General features: G+C 53.1%; 1 protein-coding gene across 3 annotated transcripts in view; it reads left to right on the forward strand.

Moving 5' to 3' along the window:
• The first annotated feature begins 3,333 nt into the window (after nt 1-3,333).
• ECE1 (endothelin converting enzyme 1) overlaps nt 3,334-20,812 on the forward strand; it is a 130,027-nt gene continuing 112,548 nt past the window's right edge. The window contains exon 1 of one of the 3 annotated variants that reach the window (XM_055262691.2): nt 3,334-3,497. In XM_055262691.2, the coding sequence (XP_055118666.1) occupies nt 3,495-3,497 (3 nt within the window). In that variant the 5' untranslated portion in view covers nt 3,334-3,494. Of the gene's footprint in view, nt 3,498-14,610; nt 14,746-20,812 lie in introns of those variants that run through there. The other 2 variants (XM_063631655.1, XM_055262692.2) reach the window with 2 other exon arrangements.

Raw genomic sequence — 20,812 nt, forward strand, 5'->3', positions numbered from 1 at the left:
CCTGCCCTGAGCTGACACAGCATTCCAGAATGTGCATTTTATGAGTGATTAAAATGTGGTCATAATACCTATAGCTGACCTTCTGATTTTTTTTTTTTGCCAGAGTCTCACTCTGTCGCCCAGGCTGGAGTGCAACGGCTCGATCTCAGCTCACTGCAACCTCCACCTCCTGGGTTCAAGTGATTCTCCTGCCTCAGCCTCCAGAGTAGCTGGGATTATAGGCACCCACAACCCTGCTCAGCTAATTTTTGTATTTTTAGTACAGATGGAGTTTTGCCATGTTGGCCAGGCTGGTCTTGAACTCCTGATGTCAAGCGATCCACCACTGAGCCCTGCTTTTTTTTTTTTTTTGAAATGGAGTCTCTCTGTCGCCCAGGCTGGAGGGCAGCGGCGTGAATTCAGCTCACTGCAACCTGCACCTCCTCGGTCCAGGCTATTCTCCTGTCTCAGCCTTCTGAGTAGCTGGGATTACAGGCACCTGCCACCATGCCCAGCTAATTTATTTGTATTTTTAGTAGAGACGAGTTTTGCCATGTTGGCCACACTGGTCTTGAACTCCTGACCTCAGGTGATCCGCCTGCCTCGGCCTCTCAAAGTGCTGGGATTACAGGTATGAGCCACTGCACCTGGCCCTTTTTTCTTTTGGAAACTTCTTGTTGGAGAGTAACCGAGACAGAAAAGCACGTAGATCCTAAGGGGACTGCTCAATTTTTCACAACTGAACTACCCCCTCCTCCATACCTAACCCTTACTAGCACCCAGAAGCTTCCCTGTGCCCTTTTCCAGTCATTCTCTCCCCAAAGATAACACAAGCCTAACTTCTGACAGCACAGGTTTAATTTTGCTTATTTTTTGAACTTTATGTAAATGGAGCAATGCTTAAAGGCTCTCTAGCGGTTTGTTAAGTTACAAAAGGCCCACGAGGTATATTAACTCCTTAAATCTTTACAACAGTACAGTGAGGTGGGCAAAAATTATGAACCCCATTTTACAGAGGCAAAAACGGAGCTCAGAGAGAAGAGCATCCCCCATAATCACATTGCTGGCAAGTGGAGGGCCAGGATAACTGAGTTTCATTTTTGTGTGTCCCTGGATCTCCAATGTCTCTGCAGGCATCAGGCTGTGATTCTCAGGAAGACACTTGAGGAATGGTCAGGAATCAGACACCAGGCCAGGGCAGCTGATAGTTTAAATTCCCCACGATGGAGGGAGGCTCGGGACCTTCAGGTCTGGTCACCTTTCGGACATGGCCAGACCCTCCCCCCTTCACCATTCTCCCAACTGCTGCACTCAAGGAGCTTTTCCACCTCCCTGAGTCATCCACACTGAAGAATTCGGAATGCTGCTGAAGGCGGGAGCAACATAGAGTTATTTCCACAGAGCCCCTCCTTGCCCTCCAGGTTCCCAAACAAACTGCGCAGGAGCAGATGGTCCGCTTTAGAATGACTCTGTGTGCCTAGACATAGCCAGGGCCATCTGGGTCAGCACCTGGGCAGGGGTTGCAGTCAGTTGCTCCTCCTCTTCCTTGCTGGCAATAGGTTCTGTTTCCAAATTCACCCTGGTCACCCACCACGACAGCATCCTCACCCCCGCTGGCTGATAGGCAGGATTCCCCAGGTCTTTCCCTCTGGCCTCATGAACATTCTGTCTGGCCTAACAAACTCTTAGACATCCTTCAAAGCCCAAATCCCAGTGCCACCAGGATGTCTTTGTCCTGAACAGACACTCATTATGCCCCCTACACAGTAGTTTCTCTTTCTCAGCCCAACCCAAATATAGATGATCACAAAAGTGACACAACAGTCACACACAAAGACCACAGTGTCACCACACACGCAATGTTTTTATCTCGATGTCTCTTGCAAACTGGGTTACACACAAAGTTGTACCAAATCACAGCCATGTCCCTCTTTTGTGTGGGCACATACAACACACACAAACTACACCACAAAAACCCAGGATTTTTTCTTAACTTGTTTACAACAGGGACACCACGTTTCTTTCTACCACATTAACATGGACCCAAACGTGGAGATCAGACATCACACACACACACACACAGGCAGGCTGTCTTCTGTTCCTTCCTCCTTTCCTTGCCCTGACAAAACCTACACGTGGAGATAGTGTCTCTCCTGGACCTGCAAATTCACACGCCTAGAGAGCCACGGCTCCTCTCTGCTTTCCTACCATTCCCTCCCTCACCCCTCTATCACGGGGACACACACACACACATACACACACACACACAGCAACAAACCCCAAATACAGCGGACACACACACAGCAACGAACCCCAAATATAGCAGACACACAAACACACAGCAATGAACCCCAAATATAGCAGAGACACACACAGGAACACACCTCAAATATAGCAGACACACACACAGCAATGAACCCCAAATATAGTGGACACACACAGAACAACAAACCCCAAATATAGTAGACACTCAAAGCAACAAACCCCAAATACAGCGACACACAGACACACAGCGACAAACCTCAAATATAGCGGACACACACACACGGCAACAAACCCCAGATAAACCAGAAACACACACACACAGCAACAAATCCCAAATATAGTCAGGGCTTTCCTTCACATATAAACACACGGGCACGCGGAATCCACCCCTCCCCCACTTTCTGTCTCCTCCTCCCTCTTCCTCTCTTACACACACACACACACACACACACACACACGGCAACAAACCCCAAATATACCGGACACACACACACACAGCAACAAACCTCAAATATAGCGGACACACACACAGCAACGAACCCCAAATATAGCAAACACACACACACACACACACACACAGCAACAAATCCCAAATATAGTCAGGGCTTTCCTTCATACATAAACACACGGGCACGCGGAATCCACCCCTCCCCCCGTTTCTGTCTCCTCTTCTCCCTCTTACACACACGCGCCCGCCCGCGCGCGCGCGCACACACACACACACACACACACACACACGCAGCTGCAGCGCCCCGGGTCACACTCCAGTGCAGGAGCCAGGCAGGAGACAAAGGTCGCCGAGGCTCCCGGCGCCCCGCACCGGACACAATTAAGCCTCTTCCCGGTTCTGCTAGCTCCCAACGCCGGTCTCGGCAAGGTCCGGACCCTGCGCCCCGAAGCAACAACTCCCGCCTGCGCCTGCCCGCCAGGGTCCCCGAGCAGCCCGGACAACCGGCTCCCAGCGCGCCAAGGGTTAAGGGCCCGCGCGGGCGCGGGGAGTGCGGCCTCCGGCCGCGATTGGCTGCACCACCCAGGCCCCGGCCCCCGCGCCCTGCCATTGGCCCCGTGGCGGCCCCGCCCCTCCGGCACTCGGCGCCGAAGCCGCGAGCTCGCCCGCTGGAGCCGAGCGCGCCGCCGGGGCCAGGCAGCAGAGCCGTCCGAGCAGCTGGGCTGGGAGCCGGGAGCCCGGAGCTGGGAATCGGGAGCTGGGCGCGGGGAGCTGCGCGGAGCCGGGGCGGAGCACGCGAGCTATGGTGAGTGACGCGCCCGGAGGTCCCGTCCGGTCCGGTACAGCCCAGCCTCGACGGTCCCGGGCAGCGGCGCCGCGGGTGGCACCCGGGGCCGCCCTGGCTCGCGGGGGGCTGGGCGCCGGCTGCAGCAGCAGCCCCCGCCCGGCCTTCGGAAGGCGTGGAGTCGGGGAGCGCCTGGGCAGAGCGCGGCTCTCAGGGAGGCTCTGCGCTTGGTCTCGTCGGGGGCGGCCGCGCTGAGCTTGGTTCTGGTTCCGGCCGGATGTGGGGGGCTCGGGGCCCCCGGTTCGCTTTGGGGACGGTCGCTGCGGTCTGTTTTGGGTTGTCCTGAAGTCCCTGGACTCGGCTTGGCTTGGAGACCCAGGGCAGCCGGGCTGGGTCGGGTTCGCGGGTGGCGGCGATTCCGAGGTGCCTGGATGCAGCTGGACCTGAGCGTCCCGGGACACTGAGGTCGGTCTGGAGCTCGCCTTGGGGCACCGTGGGTGGCCACGGCCGGCGCATTCGGAGGGCCAGGTTGCGGCCCTTTGGGACTGCTGATCCAGCTGTGGCCTAAGGGGTGTAGGTGGTGGCAGGGCAGCTAGGTAGGTGCTGTCAGAGACCAGGGAACACTCAGGGGCCCTGCTCCCAGCGATCCGGTCTCCCCAGCATCTCCCGGTGATGGGTCCTTAGAGGAGGGGCTTGCTGAGGCCGAGTGCTGACTGCGATAGGCAGGAGTACCAGGGAGAAGGGGAACTGGGGAGGGGCGTTTCATGGGGCTCTCTGAAGCCCCAGAAGAGAAATCCATTTGATCCATGCTGGGCTTCCTGGTGGAGGGGGGAAGGGGGGCTGTTGGGAGGGGCATTGTCCCTGGACCCCAAGAGTAAAGGCCCTTTGTCCACTTGTCCAGGGCCGGGTACTGGCCTCTCCATCACGGGGAGGGAGCCATCTACTTCTCTTTGGCTTCTTTCCCTATAGACAAGCCACTCTGATTCCCTCTCCTAGTTCTGTTCTGTGCCCTGTGAAGTGGGTCCAAGTCACCATGCAGGGCTGAGGAGGGCATGTGCCTGGGGTGGTGGCTGCCAGTACCTGTGATCCAGTCACCTCCACTTCTCTATGATGATGCTGCCAAGCCCGAGGGTGTCTGGATGGGAGCAGGACGGGACCCTCTGTAAAGCTGAAGAGTCCCACAGTGGTTCCCAACCCCTGCTGTGCCCAGAGCTGGAGTCCCCTTACAACCCCCCCATTTCTTCCTTCCAAGGCCTCTTCTCACCCAGCTAGGGTCTTCCTCGCTTAGGCACCACCAGTTGCCTCACTAGAGTCAGAAGTGGTGGAATTATGGCTTAGTTCTATACCTGAAGGTGCTTAGAGACCACTTGGGACTCAACCTACCTCCTCCATTAGGAATCTCCCCTGTAATGCCCCGCCCAGACGGTTTCTGAGACAAGGAGTGCACTATCTGTGGACCAGCACTGGATTTAAAGTCTCAGTGTATGGGCACCAAAAGGCCGTGAGACTTTGAGGCTGTATGATCCCCTCTGCCTCTAAGCCCACCCTGAGTTACTCATAAAGAAAATTTTTTCTTCCCTAAAAACCACCAAAAAAAGAAAGAGGTCCCCTCAGTCTGCATTGGTGACACTTTATAGATCCTTACAACCGAAGAAGCCCCCCAGCCCATTGTGAAGAGCCCAGGCTTTGGCATCACACCAATTTGTGTTTGAACCCCATCCCCTCCACTTCCCCACAGGGACTTTGGTCTAGTTGAAGCATCACTCTTGAGTTTCAGTTTCCTCATCTGCAAGATGAGATGATAATCTCCAAAGGGTGAGATAACCCAAGTGAGAGTGCTTTGCTTCAGTACTGCTGAGTTTTCTTTTCCAAGCTTGAGCCCGCGCTGGGAAGTTCTACCTAACATCTAACCTATTTGCCCCAGGGGTTGTCTCTGGAATCCAAGAACAAAGGTCTGTCATCCATCTGTCCAGGGCTATGGGCTGGCTTTTCGAGCACAGGGACAGAGGCCACCTATTTGCTGGTCTGGAAGACTGATGAAAGTTTATCATGTTGTAGGGAGGAGACTGTGATACTTTCGTCTGTCATTCAGCCAGGATGCGTTGAACACTTACTCTAAGCCAAACCCCGTGTGAGGGAGGAAAGAATTGACTGAATAAACGGTGTTAAGAGAGCTTCCACCAGGCCACAAATGTCTGCACTGGTCCTCAGACTCTTTGGCATGCCCTTGGAGAGGTAGAAATATGCCAGGCAGAGGCTCTCTCCAAGCTGGAAAGACGAGAGAAAGCTTCATGTAGCAGGTGACATCTGAACTGGAAGGGATGTCCCGGGAGGGGGACCTGTGTGACAGAGGAGCAGAGGTGTGAGTGCACAGGACAGGCTCCTGGAAAGGCCAGAATGGGGCTGGTCTGGCACCTGGGTATGAAAGGGCCAGGAAAGAAAAGAGAAAGAGGGCAAAAAGGTTGCTGGGGCCAGAGAGTACTAGGCTGAGGAAGTCCACATTGGATTGTTGACCAGCTGTGCGTGCATGGGGTGGAGGCTGATGTCAGGCCTCCCTGGCTCCTGTCATTTTAATTTCCTCTAAACATTGGTTCCTGTGCCGTCATTCCTGAGGCGGGGGTGATTCGGGACTGATCAAGTGTTTATTCCCTGGATCTCCTGCTCCGTGGCTTTTAAACAAATCCAGCACTCCCTTCTTTGCAGTGTGGCCAAGTTGTCCCTGGCCCCTGGGTTCCTAATGGGGCACGTTTGCAGGGCGTGTGTGTGTGTGTGTGTGTGTGTGTGTGGTGTGTATGTGTATGTGTGTGTCTGTGTATCTGTGTGTGTCTGTGTGATGTGTTTCCTGTTGTCCTCACTGAATCTCCCTGATGGTCCCCAGCTCCCCACCCACGTCTCTAACCCCTTGGCAGGGAGTCAGTGCTGTTCTTAAAGTCCTCGGATGGACCCTCTCTCCCCGCTTTCTCCCAGTGCAAGCCATGGGCCGAGGGTTCTGAGGAGGCTTTTTATATCTCCTGCCTCCAGTTGTACTCAAACCACCCTGCAGCAGGCACAGAGAGGTGAAGGAGGTTGCCCAGGGTCACAGAGCAAGATAGTACCAGAGCGGGCACAAACCTCCTGGACTTTTGGAGGGTTAACCTGGTAGACAGTTTGGGGAAGGAGGCCCAACCCATCATCCCCCATCTGCAGCTGTGGCACCTTGAGAACGTTCCTTCACATTCAAAGCTGGGGCTGAGTTGAGGCTACCGCTGAGGGTTGGGAATGCCTTTTACTACACAGCAGTTGAGTTGAGAACAGGGCCCAGGGTTTTGGTTTGAATCCTGATGTACTACCAGCTTGCTGTATGACCTTGGGTCAGCCATTCCCCGGCTCTGTGCCTCCTTTCTACAAAGTGGGGCAGATTTGCTCCACTTCTCGAGATATCGTGAGGATACAATGAATGTAGAAACACCGTGGGAACTATTAGGAATGTGAGGGAGTCCCGGGGCAGTGGCTCACGCATGTAATCCCAGCATTTTGTGGGGGCGAGGCGAGAGGATCACTTGAGGCCGGGAGTTCAAGATCAGCCAGGGCAACATAGTGAGACCCTATCTTTAAAAAAAAAAAAAAGTAGGGAGAAGCGTTACTGTTTGAAGATAGGAGACTAACCACGTGCCCCCACGTCACTCTGGTGCCTCTCAGCCACTCCAGATGGGGCTCCCAGAGCACAGGGCATACTTTACCATGGGCAGCCTGTGCCCCTGCTGGTAACTGGGCTACTGAGGCCTCCTTGCATTGCTACACTCTTTTGGTAAACAAGGATGTTGTTACCTTTTGTTAAAGAATAAATACATTGTTTTCCCTGCAGAGTTGGGGAGGCCAGGGGAAGAACAGGATTTGAGACATGAGAGGGCTACAAGGTGGGCTTGGCAGAATGTTCTGGGCGTTAGCCCAGAAAACCAGCTTGGCCAAGTCCACACTTTGATGTCTATGGTGAGAGAGGAACCATGAGCAAATGTATACAAGTTTTTGTGCTTCTGCTCAATTTTTTTCTCTTCAACTGACTGGGTAAGCCCCCTGCCATAGTCAAAGGGCTTCATTCATGCGTTCATTCATTCACTCACCAAACAAGTCTGCCTGGCACAACCCGAGGCATGGGGGCTGTGGTCAGTGTGAGTGAGACTGATAGGTCTCTCTCTCCCACAGTCTGATGGACAGGCAGGCAGACAGATACAGAGCAGGAAATTACAAGTGCAATTACTGTTGCCAAGGAGACATGCAGGGGGCTGTGGGAGTGGACCGGGAACCTGACCTGAGGATCAGAAAAGGCTCCCTGAGCACATGGCATTAAAATCATAACCTAAAGAGTGAGTGGGACTGGGAAGAGTGTTGGGGGGCGGGGGGTGGAGGGAGCAGAATGTGCAAGAGTGCAGACCGCTGTGCCTTCAGGGATGGTTCATCTGGAGGCGTGGAGGACTGTACTTAGGAGGTGGCCCCGGAGGGTGCACTCAGGGATGGTCATATGAAGGACCTGGGGCTCAATCCTCAGGGCAGTAGGGAGCCACTCAGGAGTTTATTTTTTTAATTTAATTAATTAATTTATTTATTGAGACGCAGTCTCGTTCTCTCACCCAGGCTGAGTGCAGTGGCGCAATCTCAGCTCACTGCAACCTCTGCCTCCCTGGTTCAAGTGATTCTCCTCAGTCTCCCGAGTAGCTGGGATTACAGGCATGCCACCATGCCCGACTAACTTTTGTATTTTTTTAGTAGATGCCGGGTTTCGCCATGTTGCCCAGGCTGGTCTTGAACTCCTGACCTCAAGTGATCCACCCGCCTCAGTCTCCCACAGTGCCGGGATTACAGGTGTGAGCCACCACACCCGGCCTACTGAGGAGTTTAGAGTCAGGGGAGTGACACGGTCGCATTTGCATTCTGAGATGGTCACAGGCTGCTTTGTGGTGAGTGAGTAGAAGGAGTGAGGCCGAAGGCTGGGAAACCAGTGAGGAGGCACCTGAAGTGGCCCTGGGAGAAAGGTGGTGCTGCAGGCACCATCCAGTCCTCCTCTAGCCCAAACCACACCCCTGGCATGCTGCCCAGAGCAGGCAGTGAAGACAGAAGGAGGCTGTGGCCCCAGACAGAGGCCCCACACAGCGCCTTCTCCTGAATGCATTGACCCTTCCCCTCATCCTTTCAGGCAGATAACCAGCCAAGGGCCCTGGTCTCCAGAGCCTTTAATAGAGGAGAAAGAACAAGTTCCCAGATCGCTCTGAAATAAGGTAGAAAATGCTATGTGCCAACCTGGGGATGCAGCTCCAGAGTCATCCTGGCCATTGGTGTGTATCAGGGAAGGCTTCTCAGAAGAGATGTTAACACTTGGTGGAATGCTTCCTAGACGCGAAGTTTTGGACGCATAAAAATAAGGAGGGGGGTTCACTTGTCCTTGAAGAGTTAATAGTCTGAGGGGCACAGTTTAATGAACAACCAGTGCTGGTGGAACCCCACTTTCAGCGTGGTACTGGAGTCCAGGACTGGGGGCCTGCCCTTTCCTTGGGCCCCTGAGGGCAGGGTGGCTGGGATGCCCCAGGCCTGTCTTGGTGGGCTGACAAGCCTAGGAATGGCTTCCTCCTCCCAACAGGGCCCCTTCTGACTTCCTGGGGGAGGTGTAAACAGGGGAGCAAGTTTCTGGAGAACATTCAGGAAATCGGCTTGGTGGGGATCTAACATCAGGGAGGTGGGCCTGGCTTCTGGGCCTTCTAAAGACCGTAGAGCGCTTGTATGAAAAGGGGATTAGGAACCACCTACTTCAGGGCCCGTTTAACAAGTGGGAAGACTGAGAGACAAAATGAGCATCTACTATGTGCCTGGCACTTAAATGTAATCTCTGCTCTTCACACCAACCCCAGGGAGGAGGGTGAGCCTTATTTCAGAGTTGTAAAAGCTGAGGCTCAAAGGTCACTTAGGGAATTAGGGATGGATGGGAGCTAGACAGTGGCTCCCCGATTCCTCTAGATTATTATGGCTTCAGTCCCAAGCTCCCACTCAGTTTGGCAGAAACTTGGCCTTCCTGGGAAAGCCCGCTGGGACAGGGATAGGACTGTTGAGCCAGTAGCCAGAGGCGTTGAGAGCTAACTGGGGCTGGACACTGGCCAGGCTAAAATGCTGGTTATTTATTGTTCACCTTTGCACGACACTTGACAGTTAGACCTTTTTTTCCCCATTCACCGACTGTTCTTGGATTCCCACTGCCAATTAGTAGCAGAACTAGAACTTGAACTCAGGCCTTCTGACTCCCAGCCCAGTGCCCCCGCCCTGAGATCCCCAGCTCCCCAGCTCAGATAACAGCCCCTCCCTGTCTGGCACCACCTGGTCTCCTGGCCTGGGTCTCCAGTACCCCCCACCCCTAACACCTGATGTCCCAGCCTTTCTGACCACATAGCCCTCTAAGCAGGAGGAGCAGCCCCTGGCCCAGAAGCCTCCTCTCCCTATTCTCCTCCCGCAAGCTCCCTTCCCTCCTTGGCTGGGAAGGCAGGAGGGTGGGCCTGGGGCAGCGGCCAGGCGGAGTTAGGTTACAGTGTAAACACAGTCATGTCAATATTTACCTCTGCCTGGAACCAGGGCCTCCCACCTCCCTGCCTGACTCCCTCCAGCTGCCCATCCAGCTGCACGCGGCCTGCTCCCAGGCTCTGATCTGGTCATTGAAAGCAAGGCCAGGGTGGCTTCCAGCCCAGGCTCTGCCACTAATCCTTCTTGTGCTCCTGAACCACGGTCTCCCTTCCTGGGCCTCAGTCTTCCCATCTGTGAGATGACATGGCTGGAGCAGACCGACTCCAGGGCCATCTTCAGTAATGACACGCAGTGTGACAAGTATAATACTCTTGTTCAGAGGATAGACTCGAAGTTGTGCAAATCTGGGTTTGAATCCCAGCCCCACCACTTCCTCACTGTGAGACTTGGGGCAAGGCACCTAACCCCTTTGAGCTCCACTTTCTTCCTCTGTAAAATGAGAGCCTAGTGGTACCCATTTTGTTTTTTGGTGAGGATTCATGAGCTATGTTTGCAGCACTTGGCACAGGATAAGGTTTGATTAAATGGTCATGGTGGTGGTTGTGATTCCAGATAAATATTTTATGATTCTCTGAATCCAGACACTGGGTTGCGTCACTTGGAAACTGGAGCCAAGGGTGGGGACTCTAACCTCATGTCCTCCTGGTCCTCTGAGAGGCCGCAGGCTGGGCTGGGGTGTCCAGGGGTTGAGAAAGCTCCTTGGTCAATACCACACACACCCCCAGCTGCCTGGCCATTGGAGTCCCTTCTTATTGGGCAGAGGTCCAGGGCTGAAATGTCCTCAGAGATATGTGGCCATGAGAGGGATGAGGGAGGGCAGAGGGGGCAGAAGGGGAAGGAAGGACTCATTTCCTCAGCAGCTCTTTCACAGAAGCTTCGAGTCCATTACACACATGAGCTGTTCCTTCCAGCACTGGAGAAGAGGGGGCGAGGGGCGAGGACTGGTCGCCTCCAGGTGCCACATCTGAGCAGGCAGTGTGGGGAGGAGAGGGCAGGGAGGCGGGGTCTGCCCATGCAGCAGGAGTGGGCCTTGGAGACTGATGGGCCCAGGTTCAAACCTGGCATCCTCACTTTTTGCATTGTCACCTTGGACGGTGTGTCACCTCTCCAAGCTTTATTCTCCTGTCTCTAATATGGAGCTCCTGGGGCAGTATTTTGCCCAGTAGTTAGAAACGCTCAATCAGATCCTGTTTCAGAGTAGCCCAGCTGAGGGCTGGCACATACAGAGGACTCAGTCGGTGTCACCTGCTGTTATTGTCATGACTGTTATGATGATGACACGGGATGCCAGACTGGACCTCATGAGGGCAGAGATTGTACGTTTCTAAAAATTGTGGTATAGTATAATTTACTTAAGTAATGTATGCACATCTTGTACAGCTCACGTTTTACAAATGCACACACCTGCGTACTACCTGGACCAAAGTGTGAACCATTCCCACAGTTCCCGTGTGCCTCCTCCATCAGCCCCCCGCAGCAGGTGGCCACTGGCCCTCTAGTTTGGCCTGGTTTTGAGCTTTCTCTGCGTGGATTCATTCATGTGTGCTCTTCTGTGCCTGGTTTTCTTCAGCTTTGGACAGCATGGAATGTTTGAGGTTTGTCTGTGTCGCCTGTACCAGCATCTGCTCCTTTTTAGGCTGAGTCGTGCTGCATTGGGTGGATGTACGTGTAAATGTCCGTGGCTGACATTTGGGTTGATTCCATCTTGAGGCTGCTGTGACATCCTCGTATGTATCTCTTTTGCAGACCTCAGCACTCATTTCTTTGGGGCACATACTTAGGAGTGCAACTCCTGGGTCAGAGGGGCAATGCGTGTTTAACTTTCTTTTTTTGTTGTTGCTTTTTTGAGATGAAGTTTCACTCTTGTTGCCCAGGCTGGAGTGCAATGGCGTAATCTTGGCTCATTGCAAGCTCTGCCTCCCGGGTTCAAGCGATTCTCCTGCCCCTGTCTCAGCCTCCCAAGTAGCTGGGATTACAGGCGTTTGCCACAACACCAGGCAAATTTTTTCGTTTTTTTAGATGGAGTCTCACTTTGTCACCCAGGCTGGAGTCTCGCTCTGTCGCCCAGGCTGGAGTGCAGTGGTGCAATCTCGGCTCACTGCAAGCTCTGCCTCCCAGGTTCATGCCATTCTCCTGCCTCAGCCTCCTGAGTAGCTGGGACTACAGGTGCCCGCCACCACGCCTGGCTAATTTTTTGTATTTTTAGTTGAGACAGGATTTCACTGTGTTAGCCAGGATGGTCTCAATCTCCTGACCTCGTGATCCGCCCACCTCGGCCTCCGAAAGTGCTGGGATTACTACAGGCGTGAGCCACCGTGCCCGGCCACAGCCAGCTAATTTTTCGTATTTTTAGTAGAGACGGGGTTTCACCATGTTGGCCAGGCTGGTCTCGAACTCCTGACCTCAGGTGATCTGCTCACCTCATCCTCCCAAAGTGCTGGGATTACAGGTGTGAGCCACCACGCCCGGCCTCAGTGAATGTTTTTTGTTGTTTTGTTTTTGAGACAGGATCTCTCACTCTGTCACCCAGGCTGAAGTACAGTGGCATGAACACAGCTCATTGCAGCCTTGAACTTATGGGCTCAAGCGATCTTCTCACCCCAGCCTCCTGAGTAGCTGGTACCACAGGTGCACCACCACACCCAGCTAATTTTTTGATATTTTTTTGTAGAGACAAGGTCTCACTATGTTGCCAAGGCTGGTATTGAACTCCTGGGCTCAAGTGATTCATACACCTTAGCCTTCCGTGGTGCTGGGATTACAGGTATGAGACACTGCCTGTTTCAATAAGTGTTTTTTGAAAGAAGGAAGAAATTTGAGTCCTTTCTTTGTCTTAATGCCCCAGATTCACTCTGTGGCCCTGCCCCTGCCCCCAGGGCCTGGCAGCTCTGGGCTGGCACTCTGCCCAGACCCTGGGCTTTGGGCTTCACTTGCTGTTCTGCAGGGTAGGGAAGGGCCCCCCTCCCTGGAGACCCGCTGATTGGCTGTGCGACCTCAGGCAAGTCCCTTCCTCTCCATAGTCCTCACTTTTCCCTTCCGTCAAGCACTGGGTGGGTCGAAGCTTCCCAGCTCCCCACGTGTGTGGTCTCCCTCATTTGGGAGCCTTTGCTCCGGTGTTTGGTGCCTCTTCACCTCCAGGGTCTCACCCACCCCAGGCAGGAGCTCAGCTGGCCTGTAGCTTGCAGAAGGACCATTTGGGAAAGCTGGTGGGCCCTTCATTCTTGGTATCCGCCCTAAGAGCCTCACTGCGACTCTGTTCCTCCCTGGGTGAGAGCCCTCCAGAGTAGGCCCCCAGCCGTGAGAGCCCCACCCACTGAGGCTTGGCATCAGGTCGCCCTGGGTCTGAACCCTGCTATTCCCTGGCTGTGGGACTTTGGGCGGCTCACTTCACCTCTCAGAGCTGCAGCGTCCTCATCTTCAGGGTTGTGAGCACCAAAGGAGGCCCTGCCTCGTTGTGGGGACAGAAGAGAATGGAGCAGTCACATGCCTGCCCCTAAGGAGCTGCGCTCTAGGGGAGGAAGCTGGAGACCAAACAGGCAAAGCCACTCACGAGAAGGATCACTCTGAGAGAAGAAAGGAGAGAAAACAGGGCGATGTGGTGGAGAGCGGCTGCGAGGGGAGGGGGCCGCTCTAGAGGAGCGGCCAGGAAAGGAGGTGACATCTGAGCTGGGACCTGAAGGTTGAGGAGGGGGCAGCTGGGCAAAGACGGGGGGGAGATGAGAGCTCCCGGCAGCCGGAACAGCAAGTTTGGCACATGTAGCGGGTGAAGGCTAGGGAGAGGTGGGTCTGGAGGGGCAAGCCATGGACAGCCTTGTCTGTGGGGCAGGGGTCAGCATTTCGTTCTAAGAGTGGTGGGAAGCCACTGGAGGACCCCACGTTGAGGGGCGACTGGGCTTGGTTTCTGTTTGGAAAGACCTTGGCTGCCGTGTAGAGCATGGACTGTAGGGGGCAGGAGGGAGGCAGGAGCGCAGGCCTCAGGATATTCGTCTCTCCTGAGGGTGAGGAGGCGTCGGTTTCTGTGGGATCTGGGATTTTGGCTGCTACTTCAGGGATGGGAGAGAGGTAGCCAGGCATCCCAGATGCTTCGAGACCTCGCTGGCAGCAGAGCACAGTGGGCAAAAGTTACCCGTGGAGCCAGACAGACCTGTCTGAACCTCCACTTGAACTCAGCCTTCCGGGGTGGGCTTGGGATTCTCCCAGAGTGACCAGTTCCCACCATCCCAGCCCCTGGGGACCCAGAGAAGCAGAGCCAGAGGGCATTGAGCTGGAGCCTGCCTCCCTCGCTTCCGCACACCCTGCCGAGAAGTGAGGGCATAGGAAGTGATGGCCGCAAGGGGATGCCCAGCCCCTCTGCCCCAGGGCTGCTGTTCACATGGCCACGCTGGAGGGAATCCTGTGGCTTTGTGGTTCCTTGTTTCCTGGGCTGGTCTGGGGTGGAAGATGGCCATGAGAAAGCGCCACTTCATCTTCCTTCACCCCTGAGTGTTCAGTGGGTGGTTACTTGGCATCCTGTTGGGCTTCCGGTGTGGTGGGTGGGAGCCAGAGAGAGGAGGGCATGAGAGTTCACAGAGTCACAGGAGGTGGGACTTGGAGGTCATCTAGGCCAACTTCCTCACAGGGCAGACCAAGGCTCAGAAAGGGAAAGAGACTTCTTACCTGAGGCCATACAGCAGGTTAGAGGCAGGACTTAGACCCCGATTCCAGACTCCTCATCCAGCACTCTTTCTAGGTAAGATGGAGGTATGGAGGTTTTGGAGCCAGACAGACGTGGGTTGTAGTCCCAGCTCTGTCACTTAGTCCCAGCTGGGTGACCTTTGGTGAGTGACCATCTCTGAGCCTCGGTTTTCTCCTCTATGAAATGGGATGATGGTAGCACCTTTCTCATAGTGGTGTTGTGAAAAGTGGTTGATAATTTATGACAGGTTTTAAAGCTCATAGGACGGTGCACAGAGTTGGCCCTTGGGAGGGGAGCCGTTATTACCTTTGTGGCTCTGTCATTTTTTTTTTTTTTTTGAAACAGAGTCTCGCTCTATTGCCCAGGCTGGAGTGCAGTGGCACCATCTCGGCTTACTACAACCTCCACCTCCTGGGTTCAAGCAATTCTCCTGCCTCAGCCTCCCAAGTAGTTGGGATTATAGGCAGGTGCTACCATGCCTGGCTAATTTTTGTGTTTTTTAGTAGAGAGGGGGTTTCACTGTGTTGGCCAGGCTGGTCTCGAACTCCTGACCTCAAGTAATTTGCCTGCCTCGGCCTCCCAAAGAAATTGGGATTACGGGCGTGAGCCAACATGCCCGGCCTGTGGCTCTGTCATCCTAACCTCCTGAAGCACCAGAAAGAATGGCTGCGTGCTGGCCCTCACATATGCTGTTTTCTGATGAACGCAGTTAGGGAGGGAAGATGAGAATGGGCCATGGTTGGCCCATCTCTCTGCTACTTATTTTATTTCCCCACTATATTTGAGAGACCCCTTAGCCAGGCCACACTATTACCACACACACACACACACACACACACACACACACACACGGCTCTGGTGGGCTGGAGCTGTGCTGTCTGCCTTTAGCCCAAATAGGGGTGGGGGAGGTGGAGGCACTAAGTGCAGGTCCCGGGAGAAAAACTGGGCAGCTCCCCTCACCTTCTGCATCAGATCCCTACCACGCACCACCAATACCTGTTTGTTCAGTGTGACCTAGTGGTTATGGTTAAGACCAAGGGCCATGGGATCAACTTGAGCTTGAACCCTGGATCTGCCATTGAATTGTCACAAAGGACTTTTAGCAGGCTTGTCTTCCTCTCTGGGCCTTGTATTTCCGACTGTGAAGTGAGGATAACAGTCCCTCCCAGGATGATTGCAAATATTCAATGAGAGGAGCAGCACTCAGAGCATGCATGGTGCATATCTGGTGCTAGACTCCAAGAATTGGATGGCAACATGTGTAACAGTGTTGACACATGTCCCGATTCTGTTTCTCTTTCCATAGCTGTTCTTAGAAACTTACTTCACCATCCGCCCAACCCACCCCCATCCTGTGTTCCTGCAGCCCCTGTCCCTCTAACTCCTCGCCTGACTGACTTCTCTTAGGGTCACCTTGGACTGAAATCTTTCTCCCCCTCCACTCCCCTTCCCTCCCCTCCCCTCCCCCCCTCCTGTCCCCTCCCCTCCCCTCTCCTCCCCTCCCCTCCCCTCTCTCTCCTATCTCTCTTCCCCCCTCCTCCCCCCTCCCCCTGGACTAACACAGATCAAGAGTTCAAGCTCTGGCCCAGCCTGCCTGGGTTTGAATCCCAGCTCTGCCATTTACTACTGTAGCAGCCTCAGGCAAAGTACTTAATTCTTAGCCTCTATTTCTGCATAAGTAAAATGGGAATAAGGATAGTGCCAAGCTTAGAGAGTTGTTTAAATAAGCGACGAAATTCTTGTAAAGTGCCAGGATCAGTGCCTGCAATACACTAAGTGCCTAATAAATGTCACCTGATTTATTACTAAACAGCGTTCTGATGGAGCAGAGCCCCTGCCTTTTCACCTCTGCGTTCCCAGTGTCTGGCAGGGATGGGATTGGAAGGGATGCGGGCTCTGTAGGGGTTTGTATTATGGCATTGGAGAGTTGCCTTCCCAGTGAAGCTGGCCTCTCCAGAAAGTGGAGGGGACTTGGGCCACATCTTAAGCTTGTCTGTCTGGCAGATATTTCCCACAACCCTGCTGCACACCACTGGGTGCTGAGGATGGGGTGGGGGAGGGTGCAGTAAGGCTGCCCTTAGTGAGCTCGAGTCCACGGAGGAAAATGGGACAAAATGGCCCTGATACTGTCAGAGAATGACCAGCCCAGGGCTGGCAGGTTGCTTCTGAGGAGGCTCCTGGGACTGGTGATGTTTGAAGTTTCCTTGTGGGAGTGACATAATAGTAACTTCTGGCTGCATTAGGGCTTTATTCAGTAATCCTCCATTCTCTCCTACCCGTGGTGTTTACTAGTCTTAGCAGTAATAATAATAGCGCTTCTTGACTGTTTGCTGTGTGCCAGGTATAGCGCTAAATATTTTATGTTATAAATTTACTTAATCTTCATATCAACCCTGTGAGGTACTTATTATCATTATTCCTGATTTGTAGGTGGGAAAACTGAGGCACAGAGAGGTAATGTATCTCTCCTCTCAGTCAGTAATTGGCAGAGCTAGAGTGGAACCTGGGCAGTTTTGGCTACAGAGTCTACGCTTTTTTTTTTTTTTTTTTTAGCGAAGTCTCACTCTGCCTGTCACCCTGGCTGGAATGCAGTGGCGCCATCATGCATCATGGTCCACTGCAACCTCAACCTCCCAGACTCAAGCGATCCTCCTACCTCAGCCTCTCGAGTAACTGAGACTACAAGCATGCACCACCATACCCGGCTACGTTTTTAATTTTTATTTTATTTATTTATTTTTTTGAGACAGAGTCTCATTGTGTCACCAGGCTGGAGTGCAGTGGCGCGATCTTGGCTCATTGCAATCTTCACCTCCCGGGTTCAAGCGATTCTCCTGCCTCAGCCTCCTGAGTAGCTGGGACTACAGGCGCTGCACCACCATGCCCGGCTAGTTTTTGGATTTTTAGTAGAGATGGGGTTTCACCATGTTGGCCAGGATTGTCTTGATCTCCTGACCTCAAGTGATCCACCCGCCTCAGCCTCCCAAAGTGCTGGGATTACAGGTGTGAGCCACCGTGCCTGGCCTAATTTTTTTGTAGAGACAGGGTCTCGCTATATTGCCTAGGCTGGTCTCAAACTTCGGGCTCAAGCGATTGTCCCGCCTCGTGAACCACCGTGCCTGGCTGAATCCAACTTGTGCTTCCTCCATAACTGACTTTTATCCAGCTGATTGTAGTCCTTGTGACCAGCCAGTCTCATGGACTCTGAGCGCCTCACCTTCCATGAAAGTCCTTTGCAGCCAGTAAAAGTGAAGAAATTAATCTTAGGTCTTCCTGTACAGCCTGCATTCAGCATCAGCTCAGGGGTGAGTGGATAGGGACCTTCAAGGAAGAGGGTGTGGAAGTTTAAGGCCCAGAAAAGAAAGGACCTGAGTCAGGGGGAGGAAGAAGGATTAGCATAGGAAGCATTTAATGGGGAGAGAAAGGAACTCAGAAAGCTGAAAAAGTTGGAATTCAAACTGAAGCAACATTTGCTGAGTACATTTCCTGTGCCAGGCATGGCAGTGTCTGTGCCTTCCAGGAGCTCCCAGGCCTGTGGGAGCGATAGACAAATTAGCAGGTAAATTGCTGAATAGTATTGGGTGAGGTCAGCCAGGGGCGGTAGCTCACACCTGTAATCCCAGAACTTTGGGAGGCTGCAATGGGTGGATCACTTGAGGCCAGGAGTTCGAGACCAGTCTGGCCAACATGCCAAAACCTCATCTCTACTAAAAATACGAAACAATTAGCTGGGCACCGTGGCACGCTCCTGTGGTCCCAGCTACTCAGGAGGCTGAGAATCACTTGAACCCGGGAGGCAGAGGTTGCAGTGAGTAGAGATCACGCCACTGCACTCCAGCCTGGGTGGCAGAGGGAGACTCTGTCTCAAAAAAAAAAAAAAAAAGTATTTGGTGAGTATGTGGACAGGAGCCTTTAAAGGCCCAGAGGAATAGATCACTAACTTGGTCCAGGGAGGTGATGTTTGAGTTGGATCTTGAAGGATGAGTAGGCGTTTGCCAGCCAGGCAAAGCTAATAGTAGCAGAGCCAAAATTTAGACCTGAACAGTCTGGCTCCAGAGTCTGTGTTCTTTCCTGCAGCATGCTTGGCCCTGCTGCCCTACAAGGCCTAGCCTTGGGAGGTGAGACTCTCTGGGTCCTGGGTCACTCCACGTGAGCCCTAGACCATTTTCCCATCCAATTCCTGCTTTTGCTCTTCACAAACTCCCACTCTCTGCCCCTTCTGCAAGGGTGGTTGGGAGTTGACTAGCCTTGTAGGCAGTCTGTTTTCCTAAGTGACTAGGATTTGTGGTGTGCTGAGAAGGGTACACAGATTCTACCCCCAGTTCTCCTGTGGCAGGTAGGAAGCACAGAGTGACAGAGAAGCATTTCCTGTTTTATTTTTCCACTGTTTGCCCTGAGCACATGAACTATGCTTTGCATAAGGCACCTCCTCAGATCATTGCAACAACCCTGGCAGGTAGAGGTAATTTACTGCCATTTTAAGCAGGAGAAAGGTGACTCACAGAGGTTGAACCATGTGTCCAAGGTCACACAGCTAAGCCAGTAAGTAGAGGGACTGGAATTTGCACGTCAATCTAACTGCAAGGCCTGTACTCGTGTTTTTAAGCCATCAGGAAGAATACCAGGTTATGAAGGACACGCCCCTTTCTGGTGAGTCTCACCTCTGTGCTGGTAATCAGGACACCCAGGAATTGCAAGTTAGCGGTAGCAAGCATAAGGTTGCATTGATTTCAGTGCTTCTCAATGGGCATGTGCATGAGAATCAGTCAGGAATGCTGGTTACAAATCCAAGTTTCATTGCCCTCATCCTAGAGGTTCTAACTCAGTAAGTGTGGGGGGGAGGGTCCAGGAACCTACATTTCCAGCAGAATGCCTGATTCTGATGCTGGTGGACCATTGAATATGCTAGAAATCCTAATTTATTACATGTCTTCTCTGGGTCCAACACTATCCTGGGCATTGTATTTGGTCACTTCAGCCATCAGAACATCGCCTGGTAGGAGGAATGGATGCAAAGGGAGGTGGGAGTCTAGAGAGAGATTCCCAGCAGTCATGATGAACAGCCAGCACATTCATTCCACCTTTAGATCAATTGGATAAGGAAAGTGAGGCTCAGAGAGGCGGTACCTTGCCCAAAGCTTGTGGTGGCAGAGCTGGGATTAGAAAGCAGACCCCTCAGCTGCCGAGGCCTGTGTTCCTCCTAACACCCCCCGTGGTTGCTTTTGCAGACTTCCACACAGAGATTCTTTTTTTTTTTTTTTTTGAGATGGGGTTTCACTCTTGTTGCTCAGGCTAGAGTACAGTGGAGTGACCTCAGTTCACTGCAACCTCCACCTCCCAGGTTCAAGCGATTCTCCTGCCTCAGCCTCCCAAGTAGCTGGGATCACAGGTGCCCGCCACCATGCCCGGCTAATTTTTTGTATTCTTAGTAGAGACAGCGTTTCACCACGTTGGCCAGACTGGTCTCGAACTCCTGACCTCAGGTGATCTACCCACCTCAGCCTTCCAAAGTGCTGGGATTACAGGTGTGAGCCACTGCACCTGGCCTACACACAGATTCTTGGGGACATCTGTCAAATACCAGCATAGGTAAATGTGGGATGATCAGTGGTGGCAATATCTACCATTTACTGAGCACCCACTATGTGCTGGGCACAAGGTCTAGAATGGTCAGCAAGCAGGCGTGGTCTTGGACAATTGCACAGATCTCTAATTATAAGCAGGTTGCTATGGGAGTTTATGTCAGAGGAGCCATCCCCGGCAGAGAGCAGGAGCCGGGAAGACGTCCCTGAGGAAGAAGGATTTGAGAAGAGATCTGAAAGATGTGTTAAGTGTTAACCAGGCAAAGAAATGGAGAGAAAAAGATTCTAGGCTGTGAGAACAGCATGTGCAAAGGCCCTGGGGTGAGTGACCTATAGCAGCAATCTCCAACCTTTTTGGCACCAGACTTCATGGAAGACAATATTTCCATGGACAGGGTGTGAGGAATGGTTTCCCTTATGAGAATCTAACTAAGCCCAATGATCTGAGGTACATGAAACTGTTCCATCAGTTCATGTTAGTTAGATTCATCACCTTAGTTAGATTCTCGTAGATTCTCATAGGAATGCACAGCCTAGAT

This window comes from Symphalangus syndactylus, chromosome 22 (assembly GCF_028878055.3).
Source record: "Symphalangus syndactylus isolate Jambi chromosome 22, NHGRI_mSymSyn1-v2.1_pri, whole genome shotgun sequence".
Classification (NCBI taxonomy): Eukaryota; Metazoa; Chordata; class Mammalia; order Primates; family Hylobatidae; genus Symphalangus; species Symphalangus syndactylus.